Consider the following 21,604-nt stretch of genomic DNA (forward strand, 5'->3'; position numbering starts at 1 on the left):
AGAACTGCAAAAATACGTGTTTTCTTCTAATGGTGGTGCAGTCGGACAATTCAGTCCACAGCATAGCCCCATAAATAGTCAAAATGATGCTCCTATGGGAGCAGCACCTTGCAGCATGAAGACAGACAGGTCTACCAAATCCTGGGAACCAAGCAGGGAAGACGTTAAGGCAGTTTTGCCACTGGGGGCAATGCATAGTCAAACCATAGCTTATTCTGAAAGGAGCCCAATAAACTAATAAACAAATGTTCACTAAGCTGCAGTAAAAGCACTCCTGAACTCTTCAAGAACCTCTAATCTGATGTCCCTCTTACAACCTAAATAGTGAAATTACACCTAGAGCCTGTTCAGAGCGAGATCATGGGTCGTGCGACACCAGTCTTGTCCTAACAGGTCGTCACTGATTTCAGAAGTACAATTCCTAGTTTCCTGTGATAAGAGTAAGATCATAATCAAATATTCAATTATTTGATAAATTGTGGGGGTTTTTTAAGAACCAGTTTCTGCTGCTTCTTTTGAAATGGATACAAAAAGAACTGTTAGCATTTTCAGTAGAAAATACTGAGCTTTCATGTGAAATCAGTAAGGGTCAATTTTTGAATTTTTTTTATTAGACTCAAATTCTGAAATCTTAGTGAATATGTGTTTTCTGACAGCAAAGTGAAATTAAGAAGCAAAACTTAACATGTAAGTCAAGGTCAAATCCAAATGGGGTTCAGAGAGGGTATGTTGTTATGCCTGAATGGCTCATAGCTGTTCTAATTAGTTTTGGGTAAAGGTCACTTCCACACCCCTCATCCATCCTGGAATTTCAGCATCACCCTGATTCCTTCAACTGTAATTGTAATTACTATAGAGTAATTCCTTTTGGCAAGATGACATCAGTATCTATATTAAAACTTGCCGTGACTCGCTGCCAAACTACTAAGTGTCCATGCAACTCTGAAATGATTGGTGTTGGCATACTGTCATCAGCTACCACAGTACCTTGTGGAAGCTGTGGTTCTGTTGCTGAACATCTCCTGTTCTTCTCCATGGTCTGGAGTCTCTTGCCATGCAACATCTTCCAGGACGTGGGACAGACTGTTATCCATCGAGACACCAGACTGCGTTGCAGATGGGGAAGTCTGGCAGGGGAATTTGGTCTACTGTGGAGGGCAGCGAGATCATAGAATCATTTAGGTTGGAAAAGACCTTTGAGATCATCGAGTCCAACCGTAAAGACATTTAGTCTATAATCTCCAAATGATACCACAGAACCTCAAGAGATTTCAGCTCAACATCAAAGCAATCTGAAGCAAAGTCCCTAGATTCTTCCAGACTGAATTTCTTCTGAATTCTTCTTTCCAGACTGAAGTTCAGTTCTTCTGAACTTTCTCTTCTGCTAAGTATTTCATTATTTCTGCTCTTTATCTCTATTTGGAAGTAAAACAAATGTCAAACTTATTACCAGGACATAATGCTATTTTTTCTGACTGGAACTGATGAACGTTCAGTGACATTTATTGTGGAATCAATAGGAGTATATGAAACAGAAAAGATGTGAGCAGTATCTCCTTAGGCCACAAACTTCTCTCTTTCCTGTAAAATACTTAATCTAGGGCCAATTTTCCCTGTAGTTACCCAAAGGCAGTGTAAATCTAGATTGATTATATTTAAAATAATGCTGCTACAGTAGAACACAAATGATCTTCCATACTTACATGGCCTTTTTGGTACACATATTCTGTAGTGTATGAGCAGTTCACAAACTTTTTTTGTATCATCTTGCCTGTGAAACATTATTAACCCTGTCTTATGGGGGATGTAGATACTGATATCTAATGAGACTTCCAAGATGATGTAGAAAATCTGAAGCAGACCGCCCCAATCTCAGTATAATGTTCTAATTCAATGCAATGATTCCTGTTTTGTCTCATTGCTCAAGGTGAAGAGGGGAAAACATGGAAGGGGAGTTTGGAAGAGCCAACATGGCTTTTCTTTAGCATAGTCATTTCCACAGACTGCTGTGGAGTCGAATTGGAGGTTAAGCCCATTTTGCCTCTCTGGCCTTATTCATAGGGTAGTCTCCATATGCAAGAGACTGACTGGTTCTTTACACAATCCATTGCACAAGGTGGGGATATTATATATTTTATGGTCCTGCATAAAGGTCATTCATCATTTGGCTCTTTATGATTAGAATCTGTTTCCACAGAAGAAGGAAATCTGGCAAAAAGCCAGAGTTGTCCCCTAACCATTATGAAAAGTGCTGAGAGACCTTTAACTTAATGCTGGATGGCTGCCAGTTCTGGGGAGAAGAGACGTGTCATCCGAATTTGAACTTATCTTCTTTCCCACAGGCAATATGGAGCTCTATCAGCAGAGCAATGCGGATAAACACTGATGCAATTGAATACACTTCCAAATTTCAAAATAAATCAATCAATAAAAAAAAGATTTTCACTGTTTACAGTGTGCTGGGAACACAGACAACCTCATCCTCCAAACTTTGAGAACCTAATCTAAAGCTTACTGAAATCAGAGAGGATCAGATTGTTGTTCATTCAGACTGCAGCATTAAACATTAGAGACTTCAATAAATAAGCATAAAACTGTATTTAAGTAAATTACAGTTAGCCTTACAAGTTAAATTTCATAAAGATACTCTGGGAAGATTACTCTTCTCTTGGTTCTATATTGCTTCATTTTGACTGCTAATAACACATGGAATTACTTGAACAGACGGAACAAATTTGTTTATTTGCTGGTGATTACACACTATTTTCACTTGCTATCTCTGTTGTTACAAAGTCTAATTAGTACTGGTGTGTGGTCTTGCGCCGAAGAAAATTTCCTTCCTTCTTACAGCACCAAAGACTGACTTACTATACAAGTAAATGATAAGACTTTACATAAATAGAGAAAAGATAGGATTCCAAATCAGTGAAATAGCAAGCATAAATCCAGAGAAGTATTGGAAGTGACCAAAGAAAAGAAATCTCTCTAAAGAGAAGAATCCTGGCTTCTGAGCATTGGCCTGAGCGTTTCAGGTTCTTCAGCATCGCAGGAGGATTGAAACTGAAGATGAGCTAAAAATACAAAAGGATTATATCTGCGTGACCCATCTGCATGACAGGAGCTAGTTTATGTGTCCATTACTTTGAGGGATATAAATGTGCAATAGCATCTTCAAATATAGACAAAGAGAGAGAATGGGAGGGAAGAGTAAAATGTGTTTCTCTATACTTGAAATAGAACTAGATCACAGATTGTATTTTCAATTTAAGAACAAGTAATTCTTTCCTTGTTTATTATAGTTGTCAAGTAACCATATATAACTACGTATAGACAAAGACGGGGTTGTATGGGGGCAGCAATTATTAATGGACATCACTGAATGATAAATAAAGAGCTAGCTCAAAAATGGTATTCATTGCACACAGATGTCTGGACCATGGGCAGATGTCTTAAATTGTCTACACAAAGCGCTTTTGTGCTATCACAGTAATCTAAATTGCTTTGCGTTTGGTTCCAGACATTTCCACAAACGGCTCTCCACCACACATAAATTCCTATTCTCAAATCCTAACTGGAATTCAAGGGCCAAATTACTTCCTGGTGTAACTCACTTAATTTGGCTCAGTTTTATTGGTGCAGACAAACTTTGAGAACAGTATTCTCAATTATAGATGATCTCGTACATAACTCCATAGGTTATGGTCCTGGTTCAGGGAGGGCATCCACTGCTCGTGCGCTACCACGCTGAAGGAGATGACACTCAGAAAGCACGAGTGGGGGAGAAGGTGAGGTGGAGGCAGGGCTTCACGCATGCTCTGTGTGCAAAACATGATGCGCTTCACAAGACAACATGATCGTGATCAACACTCTTGGGGGGAGGCTTGTTTCAAATGTCCTGCTGTACCCTATTCAGAGAAGAAAGGACTACCGTAGCATGCCTTATAAAGCTTTAACTCAGGACATTTGTCCTTTTAAATGTGCTGGTCCCTGGTTTAATCTGTGAATTGTCAGCTGACAATCATCATACCTACTGCCCCTGAATATGGAGGAGCCCAGGGAAAACCACCCACAACTCTGAGAGGTAGTTTCCTGACTCTCTGGGGATCTTAGCTCTACTGTAGTTCCGTAGCAGGACTGTGCCTAACTGAGAATCAAGTCAGTGATGATTTAGGAAATCATTTGTATCCCCAGGGGAGGCATATCTTGCAGCAGAGACAGCCCAGCATAAGCTGCTGAGTTTTAGTTAATGGCCTCATTCTATCTAATGTGTCTGCTCTTGCAGATATCACTTACAGACGACCTGTGTGTTTTCTGTCTCCCCATTTTTTTTATTTACATGGAAAATATTTGAATTAGGCTAGCACATAAACACACTGTCTAGGAAAAGATTCATGGGAGGAGGAGGAAACGGAGACAGTTAGAGTAGTTGATTGAATGTCTATTATTCTGCATTGTAACCCTGTGAAGGAAATGAGTAATACATTTCCTGGTGGACGTTTTACAAGGGTCACATTATACGGGTGAGACTGCAAAATCTCTCTCGGTTTTATTATTCCTATTAGCATAGAATTATCTATTACCTAATCCTAGAGGAACTATGATTTGACTTTAATTTATCATGCATTTTTGCATGCAGCCAAAAGAGCTTTCAAGGTACGCTTAACAGATAGGCATATTAGACTGTACGGACCTCCTTTTTTCCTTTCTCCAAGGGTCACAGCACTACATGACCTGACCCTACTGCCCACTCACTGCTTGCTGCAGGAGAATTATCGGTTACCAGCTGAAAGGCTGGTAACATTAAGGTATGCTGATCCCAGCACATGGTTCTACATAGTTATTAGCCCTGAAAGTGTGCATAATACTACATCCTTTTTTCCTCTTCTTGCCCTGATACTGACTGAAAGGCCAGAAGGAAAACTTTGTCTGTCATCTTGGCTGTAGGTTTGAGTAAAGCCTTTTTGATTTCAGTATTCTTTAGAAATTAAAATTGTGACAGACAAGACTTCTTCTTGCTTTTTAGTTAAGTCAGCTGGTAATTTAGATTTGACTGAATATAAATAATCTCAGATGTATTTGCCTTATTGTATTGCCCAGAATCATAATTATGGTCCAAGACAACATGTGCTACATACTAAAATAAAAAAAATTAAAAAAAACCCACAGCAACCCAGAAACATAAAAGTGTCTAGGAATTAATCTACAGTTGATTGGGAAAAAAAAGGAAAAAAAGGAAACAAACATTGACTGTGTGGGTAAACTAGATGGGTAATGCTTTCAGTACCACTGTGCTAAGGCTGAGTTGTAGCAGGAATACTGCAATTCTCCTCCCATTCCAGTACACGGTTGCTAGTTATCATGATCCTGTTTAAACTGCAAGTGAATAAGACACCTCCAGGACACCTCTTTGCCCCATAACCTCAGCCTGCATGTGAGTATTGGCAAGTTGGAGGATTAATGGAAACATGGCTAGAATCTGTTTGGGGTGGAAAAGCATGAGCAACCTTGACACCATATAGTTGGTGTGATGGGCTTGCCTGCAGTGCAGATCTGCTTTAAATGTCAAGTAGAGTTGATGCAAGCTAGAGGAAATCTCAGGCAATTCCCTGCTGGTACCTAAAATCAAGTTCTGGAAAAGTGTAATAACCTTTTTGTAATATTGTAAAAACACGCTGCACAGTGAAATAAAGCCATAATTCAAACGGTCTCCACTCCAACAGTAATAAACAGGGATGTGCTATCCAATATTTAAGCCCTGACTGCCTTATCATGGTTTTATTTATTATTATAATCCATTATTTATATAGTACCCTTGGTGGATAGTGCTTCTCAGGAAAACTCCCTGTCAAGTTAAAAATTTGTCATGTAGGGAATTTCAGAAGGAAACAACAGCAAAACAAACCAGTTGGGGATAACTCTTGTTTCTGGGATAAAATCCGACACCCTGGAGCAGGGCAAGCTTTGGGGTTTGCATTCAGCTCGTTTTCTGAAGATGTGGGAGTGGTGCTGTAAGGTTACCCGTGGTAAGCAGCACAAGTACATACGCCTGCCTAAACCGCCCTGTGCAGTAATCTCTGCCAGGTTTAAGGCGAAATCCCGCAGCACCGCCTGGGCGCAGGCTGCGGGCGGAGCAGCCCGGCAGGCAGAGCTCCGGCTCCCTCTCCAGGACATCCGAGTTAATTACAAATAAATCCTCCGGCTCTGCCGCTCCTGCAGCTCCGCGTGTGCGAAGGAAGGAGCAAACCCCGAATGTTACAGGCGTAAGCCTAGGACAAAAGAATCCCCACGATAAAGTTAGTCGAGGTAAGAAATACAGAGGGAGAGAGGGACGCAGGCAATTCCGACCGCTCATTAGGAAACACTGCCAAGCTTGCCTCTTGACAAGGGCGTTTCAAACAGAAGAATGGCGTGTTGACATGTGCAAAGTGAATATTCCTTAAATCCTGGTAAAGCTGCTAGAAAATACATACGTACACACAGAAAATAGGGAAATGAAAGCAATATTTTAGCCATGAGGGAGGAGAAATTATCATTGCTGCAGGGGAACTATGGCTCTGAGAGTTGAGGAGGTATTTGCACAGAGTGACTGACAGCTGAACTGAACGATGACCAAGACAAGCAATACTGAAGTCTAGCACCCTTTCTTACATAAAACAACATTGCAGCTATTATTGTTTATGCTATTGCTATAATTGTACACAAACAGTGCTCAACACTTACAGCGAATGTGAATGGATACCACAGCAACCCCTTTGCACACCAAGTGACCTGGCCACCTTCTGACCATCAGCAGCTCAGCTCGCAGCCCCAGGGACATCACGCTCCCATGCATCACCCACGGTGACCAGAGTGCACCCATGCCGATGACAGTGGGAAACCGTCACTGATCCAGACCCAGGGCCACAGGTATAACTTCTCTGCCTTTGGCACACAGCAAAGTCAAGGTCCTTTACTCCAATCTGTTTGTGGTCAGGTCCACTCTTCCACAGTTTTGGGGTTAATTTTCCCCAAATTTGGGTATCATTTCTGGTCTAAATGTCCCACAGGTCACCTGGTGAGATAGTTCTTCATTCAGTTTGTGACACCCATCAGTCCCTAGCTAGCTTCCCTTTTACTGTCAGTTTTGATCACTTACCATAAAGGTCAACAGTTCCTTCCCTTTTTTGTTACACCAATTGCCTTAAAACTGCATTTTACACATTTGCTTCTGGCAAACTTCAGCTGTCCAGGGAAGACTATGCAAAATCCTCCACAGAGGAGACAGGGTGTATTGGGTTTACATGGCAAGATTTTGGTAGCGGGGGAGCTACAGGGGTGGCTTCTGTGAGAAGCTGCTAGAAGCTTCCCCCATGTCTGACAGAGCCAATGCCAGCCGGCTCCAAGATGGACGCGCTGCTGGCCAAGGCCGAGTCCATCAGCAACGATGGTAGCACCTCTGGGAGAACATGTTTAAGAGGGGGGAAAAACCCACGCAACTGCAATTGCAGCTGGAGAGAGAAGTGAGAACATGTGAGAGAAACAGCCCTGCAGACCCCCAGGTCAGTGCAGAAGGAGGGGAGGAGGTGCTCCAGGCACCGGAGCAGAGATTCCCCTGCAGCCCGTGGGGAAGACCATGGTGAGGCAGGCTGTCCCCCTGCAGCCCAGGGAGGTCCACGGTGGAGCAGATATCCACGTGCAGCCCGGGGAGGACCCCACGCTGGAGCAGGGGGGGTGCCCGAAGGAGGCTGTGACCCCGTGGGAAGCCCGCGCTGGAGTAGGCTCCTGGCAGGACCTGCGGATCTGTGGAGAGAGGAGCCCACGCTGGAGCAGGTTTGCTGGCAGGACTTGTGACCACGCGGGGGACCCACGCTGGAGCAGCGTGCACCTGAAGGACTGCAGCCCGTGGAAGGGACCCACGCTGGAGCAGTTCATGAAGAACTGCAGCCCGTGGGAAGGACCCAGGTTGGAGAAGGTCATGGAGGACTGTCTCCCGTGGGAGGGACCCCACGCTGGAGCAGGGGAGGAGTGAGGAGTCCTCCCCCTGAGGAGGAAGGAGCGGCAGAGACAACGTGTGAGGAACTGACCCCAACCCCCATTCCCTGTCCCCCTGCGCTGCTGGGGGGAGGAGGGAGAGAAAATTAGGAATGAAATTGAGCCAGGAAGAAGGGAGGGGTGGGAGGAAGGTATTTTTGAGATCTGGGTTTATTTCTTATTACACTACTCTGATTTGATTCATAATAATTTAAATTAATTTTCTCAGAGTCAAGTCTGTTTTGTCTGTGACAGTAATTGCCAAGTGGTCTCTCCCTGTCCTTATCTCAACCCGGGAGCCTTTTGTTATATTTTCTCTCCCCTGTCCAGCTGAGGGGGGGAGTGATAGAACAGCTTTGGTGGGCACCTGGTGCCCAGCCAGGGTCAGCCTACCACACAGGGTGAAGAGAATTATCTCCAAAACAATGAAGTGCCACATGATTTACCAGAACAGCACCAGTTATCCTGCTGTCCCCTGACAACCTAATAGTTGGGAGCTAGCAACCATCAAAATGGAGGGACCTAAGTAGGAGCAGATTTAATCAGTAAAGCAAATGAACAGGTGACATGAATTATAGGTTCCTAGTTAGGAGGGTAAACAGCTGAAAATTAGTTTCATCAGTATAAAGGTGGAAGCCTTTATAATTAACTCAAGACTCTGAGAAGTTGGAGGGGTTTTGAGTTCTATGCAAAGCTGATGAAGGAGATTTTTATTTGTGTGTGACTATAAAGGAAAAAGTGCTACAGGTAGCAGCTGAGCAAGCGTACAATGGAGCTGAGTCTGGTGCAGAGGTGAGAGCTTCATGGCTGCTAAACATAAATGGTCTTATGCAAGGCATTAAATATATTAACTTTTCTGTTTTAGCTTTCCTACCTTTCTAGCAGTGACTAATGAAATCCTATTTTGTAATTTTGAAGTCTGGACCTGTAGCTCTAAACTTAAGACTAGTTTAATACCCAGACTGGAACTTTCTGAGTACAGGAACTTGTTAGCAAGCTGTTGTCATAGCTGAAGGTGCTGCTAATCCTTGTCTTCTCTTACAGACTGTTACTAATAGGAATATTAACCTCTGAAATATGGACCCAAGAGAGACCAGGTAATACTGCTGTAAACTGTTTTCACATAACAATTTCCAGGCTTTTTCATAGGTCATACCTGTGTGTGTGTTTCAGAAGAGTCTGAAGCTCTTGTGGCAGCTGTACTTGCACATTTTTCTGAGAAACTCCAAACATACAAGTGTCTACTCATGGTGTAACTACTCATGGCCATTCTTTTGGTTTATGTACCATCATATTAAGCAAATGTTTCTATCTTTCCTCGGTCTGGTAATAAGCACTGATGAACTAATACGGACTTTATTGTTGTTCTTGTTATCTTGAGCCTAGTTATTGCTACTGACCATACAATGTGTAAGGTCTTTTAAATACTATAAAGATATCAGTGTTTTGCCTGAGAAGAAACAGTTTTCTTAACCAAAACTGCTGTCTGCTTTAACTTCTTCCTTACAAAACGGAGCTGGTCCTGGAACAGCATATACAGAGAGCTGGTTCTAGGATCGTCTGCCCTACTCACTGCAGGTGCTGTATAAACATGTTAGCACTTACCAAAGATCAAAGTAAAAAGATACTGGAGGAGGTTATATCCAGCTTGGAGCAATTATATGGCTTCTGCACTGAATCAAGCTGGTAGCTTGGAATATGGGCAGAATAAGCTCATGCTCGCCAGCATCTGTCTGATGTTTCCTAGTATGACCATCTCTGACATGGGAGTTGCATTTAAGGGTATAGTGCTGAACTCCAGGAAAAAGGATCCTCTCAGCTCTTGAAATGCACAATTACTATAAGAAGTCTAGTTGGCATTAGCTCACTATGTCATAGAAACTTCTGTTTGAAATAACAAATCCCAGTTTATTAGAAATATGTCAAATGAAAAGTCTTCTCTGGTCTCTAGTCCTACGTTTAGAAGAGTTTATACCTGCTTCCTGCCTTTCAGAGGTCTGGCAGCCATAGCCTGGTTTATGCTGTGGTGACAGCTTGGGACCTGAGCTTCTCAAGCCATCTTCTTTGCCCCTCTGTGGTCCTTTCCCAGCATGAGCCAACTGGCTCCTGGTACTGGTACTTGGGCAGGTGAACAGGGTAGGCTGATGGGTAGCTGGTGTGGCTGTTCCCCACCCAGATTTGACTTGTGGCTTCTCTTGTGAATAGGTGTGTATGGGGTTTTTTGGTTTTGCAGTTTGTTTGTGGGGTTTTGTTGGTTGGATTTTTTGGTTTAGGGGCTGCTTTCTTCCTCTTTTCAGGAGAGTGGGGGGAATGACATTTTCCTGTTCTGTTTTATTCCATTTAAGGTGTTCAGATTTGGGCAGCCAATTTAGTACTTTTGTTTGACCCTGTTCCAAAATCCTGTTTCCATGACTGGCTGTTGCAGGTAGCATTGCCAGCTGATCAGACACAGTTACTACTGGAATACTAATTTCAGGCCTGGCTTTTCTTCTGGAAGTATTGCTGGTTTAAAAAAAAAAAAAAATACTTCTAACACCTCCTGACCAGAGATGCTGGAATATGACTGTCACAACACTGACTTTCTACAGCAATCTGGGAAGTAACGGATTTGTGTTTGTATGTTACATCTAATCCCATACTTACTAGCCTTTTAATATGTTCAACACAGGACCCATGAGTTCGGAGTGCCTGGGGAACCTTTTACGTATAACGCTGAGTGCAGAATACTTTAAGGACAAATACTTATCTTTTTCTGTTGTTGGTAAGTTGATATAGAAGAAATTGGAGACGGAATTACACATGATGAAATGTTTAAGCTTCTCTGAGGTTCTCCTATACTAGAATTCCCTGGATTATTCTATCATAGAATTTAGTAGGTTGGACCTCATTGTAAGTAAAGACAAATGCTACCTTTATTGCTATATAATCTATCCTGTAGACTTGTGTGATAACTTAGCCATGATTAGGCTCGATATTGCTATCTTTGGACTCAAATTGAAATGCATGTGATATTTTATAGGCACGTTGATGCTGGTGGATTTCCTCCTGGTCAAAATGTTCCCCAGTAACAGCACATACTATTCTGAAAATTCAGTAGTTGAAGCTAGGACTGCATTACTGATTTTGCACTAGTGGCTTTCCACCTTCTTTGCTTACAGCTAAGGGACCTGGTGGAGGAGTATAAATTCTTAATGTAGTCTAAGAAAAATTAGCTGGGGCCTCTGGCTATGGGCTTAGGAGTCAACAAGCGGTGCATTCAAGTGAGAAGCACCACAGAATGCCCTGGAAGGGCAGAGTGAGATAAATTTTGGGCTATAAACATCAGGTGTAAGATTATATGCATAAAATGTAAACTCAGCCTTGAACTAGCTCTTCATGCTAGTTTGCTGTCTAACTAGATATAGTCCATGACATCCATAACATAACATCTACCTTTCCAGAATGTCAAACTGTGTAAAATATTTTCTTTGTTCTGGTATCTTCATACATACACAAAGACAGACACTCTGCAACTGGGATAGGTACAGCTTGAAAGTATAAAGCAATTTTGGTTTTGTTTTTTTTTGGGGGGGGGGGGGGGGCGACAAAACACAAAACCAAAAAGCCCAAAACGACAAAGATGGTTTTGTAGCCTAAAAAAATCCAAGTTAAGCTTTAGTGTGCTTGTCATCCTGGTAAGACCCCTGAAGAGGCTCTTTTGGCCAAGCAGGCATCAGACAGAATCATGGGCCTGTGCCAGCCACAGATGAGACTCCTGAGGTTGCTAGGCTGTCATCTGTCAATCCTGACAACTTTGACACTTATGACCAAACTGACTGTTCTGTTCTTACTGCAGTTTTTGCCCCTTTAGGATTTAATATCTTTCCATGTTGGTGTTTTGGTTTTGGGGGTTTTTTTATCTTCAGTCCTCGAGCTGCTAGTGTCCCTGTCCCAGTGTGTCTGTAATTTTACCTTTCTTACTTTCTGCAGACTTTGTTACAGCTCACTCTCACCACTTTGCAATTCTCTTATGTCTGAGCCCAGGATATGTAGCTGGACCCTACTGGAGCAGAGTCAGCTGAACCCTGGGGCAAGGGCAGGTTGCTCAGGGAGTTTGCACAGCAGGAGTTAATGCTCATTAATACCGTTTTTCACTAATTGCCCATAGATCAATCTGGCATAGCCTGGGAGCTAGATGAGACCATGGCATCACAGTGTGGCTATACAGTAACTTACAGCAATTGGAGTAAGATCGAGTTTCGTGCTTCTGCACTAAGCTGCCATTCTCACTTAGAGGTAAGTCTATTATAGGCATTTTGGCTACAGTGCTGTTGCATATGACCTTTACATGAAAGATTACCAAGTTATTGATAGGTATTAATTGAGGTGCTGTAATGTCTTGAACACCTGTTAGTGGCAAATGATTTAATTTTCCTCAAATGTATCCAGAGGTCTGAGAATATTCCATGGTATTGACATTTGAATGGCCTACAGATGAACACACGAAGCAGCATGTCACATATGCCCTTGAAGGGCAACTCTTCCCTCTTGGATAAGAATAGGGAATTCTCTCTGGCAGCTGTGTTGCACTCTGCTCTAATATTTAGTGTCTGAGACATGTTAGGGTAAAAGCTCAAAAGCTTTGGCTGTTTGTGTTGCTTGCTCACTGCTACTATGTCATAAAACACAAGACCAGCTATATTTTAGGGAGCATTTTTTTTTGTCCAGTGCTGGGCATATGCAAAAGGTTGAAGCTGCTCCCCAAAGTATTTATATTGCTACATAGCTATACACCTATATGTATATAGCCTATGTAGTTAATGAAGTAGAAAGCAATAATGCTTCAGTATGGAGTTGCTGGCCTGTGGAGAGGCTGGTGGGTGGGTTTTGTAATTTGCTTTTCAGTCACAAGGATAGGTGGTTCCTAACTAGAGAAAAATCAGTCTAACAAGCAAGTGTTCCCTGTGTCCATGCAGAAAGATGTGTTCGTAGTAACTATACAAATCAAAGCATCTCATACTCCTGATATGAAAAATGCTACAACTCATCTGAAAAGTGCAAGTTGCTATTACGGTCCATGGAGTCCGAGAGAGTTAGTATGTGAAAGTAACTACATGGAGGTAAGTACTGGAAGTACTTATGGGAAGGTACTTAAAGTAAGGTAAGGAGGTAAGTACTGGAAGATGCCCTCTTTGAAGCTGATTAGATGCTAGGAATGTGTATTGGAAAGAGAATCTGAATGCCCCACCATGAGCAGCTCACTAGTGAATGCACAGCATGCATCTTGAGTTTAGTGATACATTTATATTATGCTTACATAGCCTATTTGTCAACATTAATAGCCAATAAAGTTGTGAAATGGTATTCAAAAGGTTAAGCTAATGGATTGAACTCACTGAATGTTGTCTTAACAAATCTTATTTGAGATAACAGAAATGTATACTTTCTGAAGGAAGTTTCCCTACTGAATTTTCTGGGGAGAAACGCAGAGGGGGGAAAAAGGACTCCTCTTGGAAGAGGACATGGGAATCAAGAACAAATTACTGGCCTTAACGGGAAGTAGAAATGGGAAGATAGGCAGAAAATAAAAAGAAGCTGAAATCAAGTGGACTATAGATAATGCACCATGCATGATGACATCTTTCGCCATAATTTTTTACTTGACAGGAGGAAACCTTCCTCTAGGAAATGCTAGTCTCCCTTGAAAAAGACTTGTAGGGTGTTGAAGACATGGAAACAAGTGCCAACAGCAAACCCCTTACAGAGGCTTTTTTCCTTTAGGTTTCTGTCAGGCTGGAGGTTCCACAGACTGCAAAAGACTTCATTCAAGATGAACCTGAGGACTGGACTCTTCCCTTTCCAGAGGTAAAACTACAGGTTTTCTTCCTACTAAAAGCTAGTGCTACCTCTGGCACAACTATCCTTCTATTTTGTGTCCACACAGTACAAAATGTCCTTTCAAAAAGCACTTAAGTAAGAAGAGCAGAACTTCTGTACCAAGTGGGTTTAGTATAGAGATTTTATTTATTTTATTTATTTTATTTATTTATTTTATTTCTAACTGTACGTTAGCAATAGACAGCTGTAGGCCATGTCTCCAAGAAAGAAATGGAAGCTGATTTCTCACACAGCCTAGAAATTGAGTTTTCCCAGTCAAGACACTGTACAACAAAAACTATATCTAAGACCCCAGGGCCCAGGAGTGAACTGTGGATCAGCATTTTTCTTCTTGGACCCTGTATTTGCAATGCAGCAGTGCAGTTAATCTCTGATGCTCTTAATATGGAAAGCTCTCTGTATGTGTGAGGGGGGGAAGCTGGAGGGGTATCTCACTAGCAATATTTAGAATAAGACAACAAAACTGCTGGTCAGTTCAGTACAATAAATCATTTAATACAGTAAATCTGTTACTTTGAATAGCAAGTTTAAAGTGTTGATGAATTTCTCTGGGTAGGCAAAAGCAGGAAAAGCCTCAATATGGCATATAGTGTTTCATCAGCCAGAAGAAAAAAAGGCTCTGCTTGTGAGCGATGCTTGGAGTGCAGGCTATGGACTCAACACCACAGACACCAGGGTTCTGCTGAGAATACCATACACTGCTGAGCAAATTCAGCTGGTCGAGGTTGGTATGCTTGTTCCAGCCCAGCAAGCTGCCAGGCTGTGTAGGTCTAACCAGATCTCTTCCTACAGGATCAGGGAATTACCTTTTCTGCAGTGAGATCAAGTACGTTTTACAAACAGCGATGGATGATCCTGATGGTGGATACTGCTGTGGCATGTCCTGTAGGTGAGAAATGCAGTACCTTACTCCAATGCTTAAATGTACAGGGACTGACTTACGACTAGAGTAATGAGCTGACACCTTTCATATCTTGTCCCTAAGATGGTGTGGACTACACTAACAAAACAATCATCTGGACTGTTCCAAAATATATTCAACCACTCTCTACTGGAGCAACTAGCTTCAAGGATGTGCTTGTTGAAGCTGGTGTGGATCTACACAAACTCTCTGCCAAAGAAATGGCTTCCAGGAAATATGTGTTATCGAATGACTTAAATGCAATTACAATGAAGATACCAATAGGTGCAGAAGGTGGCTATTACAAGGTTAGTGACTTATGTAAGGTGCCAGGCAACAGACTTTCTGTTCTTTTTTTTTTTCTTTTCTGGGGAGGAATAATTCTTCATCCTGTTCCTTTCAAATAAAGGATGGGGGTGAGGGGGAAGAAAAGGTATATTAAAAATTCCAAAAGCCCTGACCAAAGGTAGCTCTTGTAAGCACCACTTTAAAGAATTCCTTTTCTTAGAAGCACAGATGGACAGAATCCTACACAGAACTATTGATTTGTTTCCTTCCTCAGGTTAACACAGAGCTTTTGCCTTTTAGTCCTGATGTCATACTCCTTGGAGACAGTCCAAACTGGACTGTAAAGCATGCATGGGTTCTGTTGTATTTTACACAGATCACTTAAGAGAATGGGAACAACCCATTTGTCCACCAGACCATATGATATTGGGATGGGCTGAGACTATACATCTAAATGTAGTTGCCTGGAGAGAACTGAATCCCGGGCAAATGTAACTTCAAAGGAAGTTGCAGGAGGAGCCCTTTCACTGGTGAAATAGTCCCCTGCTGCTTTGAAACTTGGGAGTGGGGGACAATTTTCCAAAGGAAGTACTCTGAGGTAATCTAAATTCATAGGGATACAGCAAGTGCCACTTAAGAGTCATGATTCCTGAGCTGAGAAGGACAATTGTTTGGAGCTGTAGCTCTAGCTGACCTTGAGATGTTACAGTACAACTTTAATGTACAATCATGTTATACTAAAGGGTGTTGATTTGAAATTCTAGACTTCTGTGAGCAGTGGGCAGCATGGGGCAAAATATACCATCAACCTGTTCTTGGAACATCAATGGGAAGATAACAAATGGGGACTAACCAAACATACTATCATCAAGGAAATAGAAACACCATTTGAACAAGTAGAACTTGCTATAACCAACAGTAAGTAGCCTAATGTTGAATTCACTGAAGGTTTTGGTACTGTTAAGAGCTCAGTGTTACTGTGTTCTTTTTCAGACTCAAATCTGAGTGCAAGGCTAATGAATGTGACAGTGGGAACGTTCCTCCCAGATGTGGACCTTGTGAACTTAACCATTGAGGGGGCAGCTGTTGCTGTACCTGAAGCTGTTCAGCATGGATATCTAACATATGAGATCAGATATGCTAATGGAAGTAAAGCCTACATAATACAAGCCCCACTTGATGCACCAAGCATTAAGAAAGAGGTGCGTACTAAGAAACTGCAGCATACCATGGTATAGAAATGATGATATCGCTTGGTGATTTTTCACTTCTAAATATGATTTTCCTAGTACGCGAGAGCTGACATGAGAGCATACACCCTGAATGTCACACTTGCGTTCATAACCCACCCAACAAGTGAGACCTTCACTGTCCCAGTCACAATAGTGTCTGCTGTTAAAGATGCAGGTAAACTGGTGGAACTTGGGTAGTACTGTACCAACCTGGCTGTGACTAACCTAGCTGTGAACTCAGCTGTTAACTGGGCTAATTTCAGCCAGGGATACTGTCAGTCCTAAACAGCCCTACTAAACTGATGGCAGCTGGCATGCTGGCTGACTCTTGACTGTATTACAGTACTACCCAGTGCGAAAGGATTTTGTGATGGGAGGAACTTTCATCTCATTATCACTCATGGGAATGTGGACCAAAATTGGCTACCCTTCATCTCAGACTGGCACATGACCCCAGAAGCTGTGCAGAAGTACAACTACAGCCTGAGGGACAATGGCACTCACTTGGCAATCTCTGTCCCTTTCCTTTCTTCCCATGTGAACTATGAGGTAAGGATGCCAGCATGTAGCCATTAAAAGGCATGCTCTAGCTGTGAGATACAAACATGATACACTATGTCCTTGAAGGTGAAATAAAATTTACCTTTGAGATAGGCTTTGAAGGATTAATGGAGGACTATTTTCTACCCTTGGAAGAACACTTTAATTTCCCTTGGTTAATTTTGGCAGAAGTAGGCAAGAAAAAAAAGCATTCTGCAAGCACTTTAAGGCTGAGCTATCTTTAATGGCAACTGTACATGCAATGGAGTTTGTACTGCACTCTACTGCAAAACTGAAAAAGCTCACTGCATGATTTTCTAGACTAAAAAATCTCCTGTGGATTTGACTTTGATTAATCACCATTACCTTGGGTTTGTGATAACCCCATCCTCTTGGGTTTTGAATACTGTAGTTGAACAGTGTGTTTTTATTCTCTTGTTTAACCTGTGATTGTCATCTGTAGGATTTTCATACCTCTGGAATAAAGGCTTCACTTCACTTGACCTTGAAGGATGGCATTACCTTGGCTAATAGGAGGGACTTCTCAATTTCCTGCAGATTTTCACCTTCAGAGCTAATACGTAATAACATGTTAGGGATTAGTTGTTAATGGTCTTTGAGTTGCATAACTAAATCACACAAGCCCGTGCAGTCTGAAATGTTTCTGGAGTTTATACTTGTGTGATACTCTATTTGCCTGTCAGATTTCCTACAAAGTAATATGCTACAAGGCAGGTCAAATTACAGATTGGAGTGACTATCCTGCCTAGTACAGGAGGGGGAGAAGGAGGTGAGAAACTCTACTACCCCTCACACCTCCAAAATCATGAAGCTTTTTTAATGGGCTTTTGTGGTTGGTTTGGGGGTTGAATGGAGCTTTTTTGGTGGGGTGGGGGGAGGATCAGCATATAAATTAGTCTTTCTAAAGCTATTCATCAGTATTGAATGTACTGAATATCTTGGCTAGAAAAATCCTTTTGAGAGAGGGTGAGAGTTCCTAGGAGGAGAAGGGTAAGTGAAATCACCAGCTTTGCCATGTAGTGTATAGTCTAGTGGCAGTGAGCTTGAAGAAAATCAGGTGTTAGTACTGGAGAGTCTTGCTCAAAATTTAATCTTTGTGAGCTGCCAAAAAACTTGCTAGCAAATCTATCAGAACCTCTTTGTTGTGCTAGGCTACAAAATAAAGGAATCTGAGTCCTGATTTGTATGAAAATGTATTTTTCTTTCAGAGTGCCTGCCCAATGGCACTGTGGTTATTACTGCAGTAAAATTGGTAGGAGTTGCAGACCTGGACACCAGCCTGCTTGTCTTGAGGGACAGACAGTGCAAACCCACTCTAGTGACAGAGAAGACTGCAACCTTTAAGTTCAGTGTGAACACTTGTGGAACAAGTAGAAAGGTAAGGGCTTAGTCATGTGAAGTTTACCCTGTATTGGGGTAGGGTTATTACTAGAACTGGCAGAGGTTCAGAGCTAGGTAGAAGCTGCAAAAAGGTCACAGCTGACTTTTTGTCAAGTGGTAAATCTATACTCTTTTTCTGAGGATACTAAATTCAGTTGGGCAGAAGTTCTTATTTGGTAAAAATGTTTTTCAAGGTCAGAGGTGCTTTCTGAAACTAGCTTTCAGTTTGACACCTGAATTGTTTAGTAATGGACTTGAATATGAGTTTGCTGTTGAGGCACGCTCTTATGCCTTGCAGAAGCTGGTTAGGCGTTGCTAATGACCAAGACTAGAGTTGGTCCTGTTCCTGCCACCTATGTACTGCATAAATACAAAAAAAAGAAAAATAACAAAGGATCAAATCATGTTCAAATTCAGGTCACCACAAATGTAGCTTGCTTCTGCAGGTGTTGCATCTCATGCTATACACTGATTCTGTCAACAGAAACAACTGATCTCTTTTTCTCAGGCCCAGTGCACTCTGTTTCTGGGGTTTTATGTCATATTCAAGGTATTGTTAGCTAATAAACTGTTTCTTCTTGACTGCAGCATAGCTGTCAGCTTTAGTTTAGTAGGCATAGGGCTGTTGGCTGGTAATTTCTGGCCATTCCTAAGGGGTACTCTGCTGAGTGCAATCTGCCAGTCAAATGAAGGGATGTGGTTATTGTGGCAAAACCAAAGTAAACTCTCATGTAACTGTCTTGTTTGTAATGGTGTGTATCTTTCAGTTCAACAGCACAACTATGGCATATGAAAATGATGTACTCTATTTCAGACCTGGCAATGATACACCAGTATACCAGTAAGTGTCATTCTGCAGAAGAAGGCTGTCCAAGGTATTTTGGTTTCTAAAAATCTAATGCTAAACCTCTTCCCTCAGACTGAAATTTGTATGCTGGTATGCAATCAAGCAGACAGTTGATGTCCAATATGAATCTAAGAAGAACCCACCACCCAGTATTAAGCCAGGGTTTGGCTCTCTTGCTCTTTCGTTGAAGCTTTTCAAAGGTAACATTTATGATTAGACTCCATAGAATCACTGAACAGTTGAGGTTGGAAGGGACCTCTGAAGGTCATCTTGTCCATCCACTCTGCTCAAGGAGGACCACCCAGAACAGGTTGCCCAGGACCGTGTCCAGATGACTTTTTAATATCTCCAAGGATGAAGTGGAAACCTCTTTAAGGTCTTTAAGATCTCTAACAGAGGTTTTCCATTCCAGAATGCAACATAAATGGTCAAGTATCTGTAGTGGATCAGGCAGCATCACTGACGTGTGATTTTCCTGCTTGGTCTGGGCATGCTAAAAGTTTTGTGTAGTGGATGTGATGTCAGCTTCTTTCTCCTATCAACTCTAAGTGTTGCTAAGCAGAATTAGCAGTGACTGAAATAATTGTAACTTGTGTCAGAGAAGGAAGCCACATGCAATACTGCTGTAAAATGTTAACTACACTAGCAGAAAGGGCTAACTGAAGCCTGAACCAAACCCTCACACTGACTGGAATGGCCCTGATGAATTTTTTTTTTACTCCACCCCACCAATACCTTTACAGAGGCAGTTTTGAATGAGCACCTTACTCCAATGGTTTTTTGCAGGAGGAGTGTCTCGCTTCTGGATCCTCAGAGCCAAGGAATACAGTTCAGATCTTTGCTTTCATTGCCAGTTCTCACTTTTCTGCTATTGTATCGCCATTTGTTGACATTCATACATTCTCCCAGATTTTAGTATTACTGTGCCAGAGTAAATGGTGGTGGAAGGAAAAGCAAAGCAGAAAGCTTGGGAATACTTACTCTGTAAAAAGGAAACTCTAATACTCTCTTCTAGAGAAATCCTATTCAGAGCCCTACCAGGAATTGGAATATCCTGTAGTAAAATATCTGAGGGAGGCACTGTATTTTGAAGTTGAACTGCTCCAGCCTAAAGATGTGAGACTGGAACTAAACCTGGATGACTGTTGGGCTACGAACTCCCAAAGCCAGGATAGCATTCCACAGTGGCCCATCCTTATAAATGGGTAAGGAGGGCTTCCCTGTTGTACTTGGGAACTGTTCAGCACAAAGCCCCTTACCTTAGCTGGGAGGAAAGGGGAAGAGGACACAAGTCGGCTTGGATGTGTTGTTTTGTCCTGATGGGCAATTGCTGCTAGGCTGTGGAGTGCCTACTGGTGTCAGCACAGTGGCTTTGCCTTCTGGTGGCAGCTTGTCGGGGTGGCCAGAAGGTACTTCTAGCTAACAGCTTCCAGCTGGAAAGAAAGAACAAGAAGCAACCCTGACTGTAGCCAAAGGCAAGGATCATGAATGGGGGAGGCTCTACCCATATCGCTATGGCCTGAGGAAAATGCAGAGGGAAGCTCCTCTGATTTTTACCTCCTTGCTTTGCTTAAAGATCTGGTTGAAGTGATGAGGGTTTAGATTAAATACATTTTCTTTCACTTTTTTTTCTTTCACAAAAAGGTGTGAAAACAGCAAAGACTCCTACAGAACTATCTTCCATGAAGTTAGTTATAGCCTCAGAGTAAAATTTCCTCAGCACCTAAAGAGATTTGAAGTGAAGATGTTCACCTTTGTACAAGGCACAACTCTGTTACAAGAGCAGGTGAGATGTCTCTGTGCTGTTGGCAGTCCCAATATATGAGCCTGGAGCGGTGCATGCAGCAAATGCTGTGTAAGGTCTCAGCCGGCCAGGTGCTGCCTGGGGCTATTGGCCACCTCCTTGAAGGCATAACACTATAACAGTAGTAAATAAAGACTAGCCACTTAGCAGTTTTCAGTTAATTTCCTTTAGGGTCAGTACACATATCAGATGTTTGCCAAATAAGACTCCCCTATGCATAATATTTATATTTTTGTCTTGTAGCTGTATTTCCACTGCAGTGTGGTGATCTGCAGCACGATGCAAGAGCCTTCAGGCTTTCTTTGTCCAAGGAGATGCAATCCTGGGAAACACAGACTTGGTAAGAAAACAGGCACTTCTCAAGTCACTCCTGAATCTTTGCTCAGCAGTATGGCACATGCTGTCACAATCTGTGTCAGATAACAGACTCCTAGTCCTAGTGTGTGCTGTACAGAAACCTAAAAGCTGAAATGTCTCACTAGACCGCAGTGCAGAACCACGTCCACATGGGCAAGTGTCATCTGGAGCAGTGCTTGTTAGGAAGGAAAACAACTAGCAGAGGTTGGTGTCAATCTTAAATTACACTACTGAAATACCAAATATACTGCTGTTGTAACATAACAGACTTCTGTATGCCTCTCTTCTCCCTGTAGGTGAATACACCGACTTTTGACAGAGACTAAACAAGAACTATTTAGTTTTAT

The 21,604-nt window shown here is 42.2% G+C and overlaps 1 protein-coding gene across 1 annotated transcript; it reads left to right on the plus strand.

The window, feature by feature from the left end:
* The first annotated feature begins 8,779 nt into the window (after positions 1 to 8,779).
* LOC128152238 (uncharacterized) lies at positions 8,780 to 21,456 on the plus strand. The gene is made up of 21 exons (XM_052810338.1): positions 8,780 to 8,802; positions 9,055 to 9,107; positions 10,679 to 10,771; positions 12,158 to 12,285; positions 12,966 to 13,109; positions 13,771 to 13,854; positions 14,444 to 14,611; positions 14,680 to 14,776; positions 14,873 to 15,096; positions 15,841 to 15,994; positions 16,070 to 16,278; positions 16,366 to 16,483; positions 16,652 to 16,857; positions 17,312 to 17,429; positions 18,078 to 18,247; positions 19,017 to 19,090; positions 19,169 to 19,296; positions 20,112 to 20,301; positions 20,741 to 20,882; positions 21,144 to 21,240; positions 21,383 to 21,456. The coding sequence occupies exons 1-21, from the start codon at positions 8,780 to 8,782 to the stop codon at positions 21,454 to 21,456; spliced, it is 2,694 nt and encodes an 897-aa protein (XP_052666298.1).
* Positions 21,457 to 21,604: the final 148 nt, after the last annotated feature.

Source organism: Harpia harpyja, chromosome 15 (assembly GCF_026419915.1).
Source record: "Harpia harpyja isolate bHarHar1 chromosome 15, bHarHar1 primary haplotype, whole genome shotgun sequence".
NCBI lineage: Eukaryota > Metazoa > Chordata > Aves > Accipitriformes > Accipitridae > Harpia > Harpia harpyja.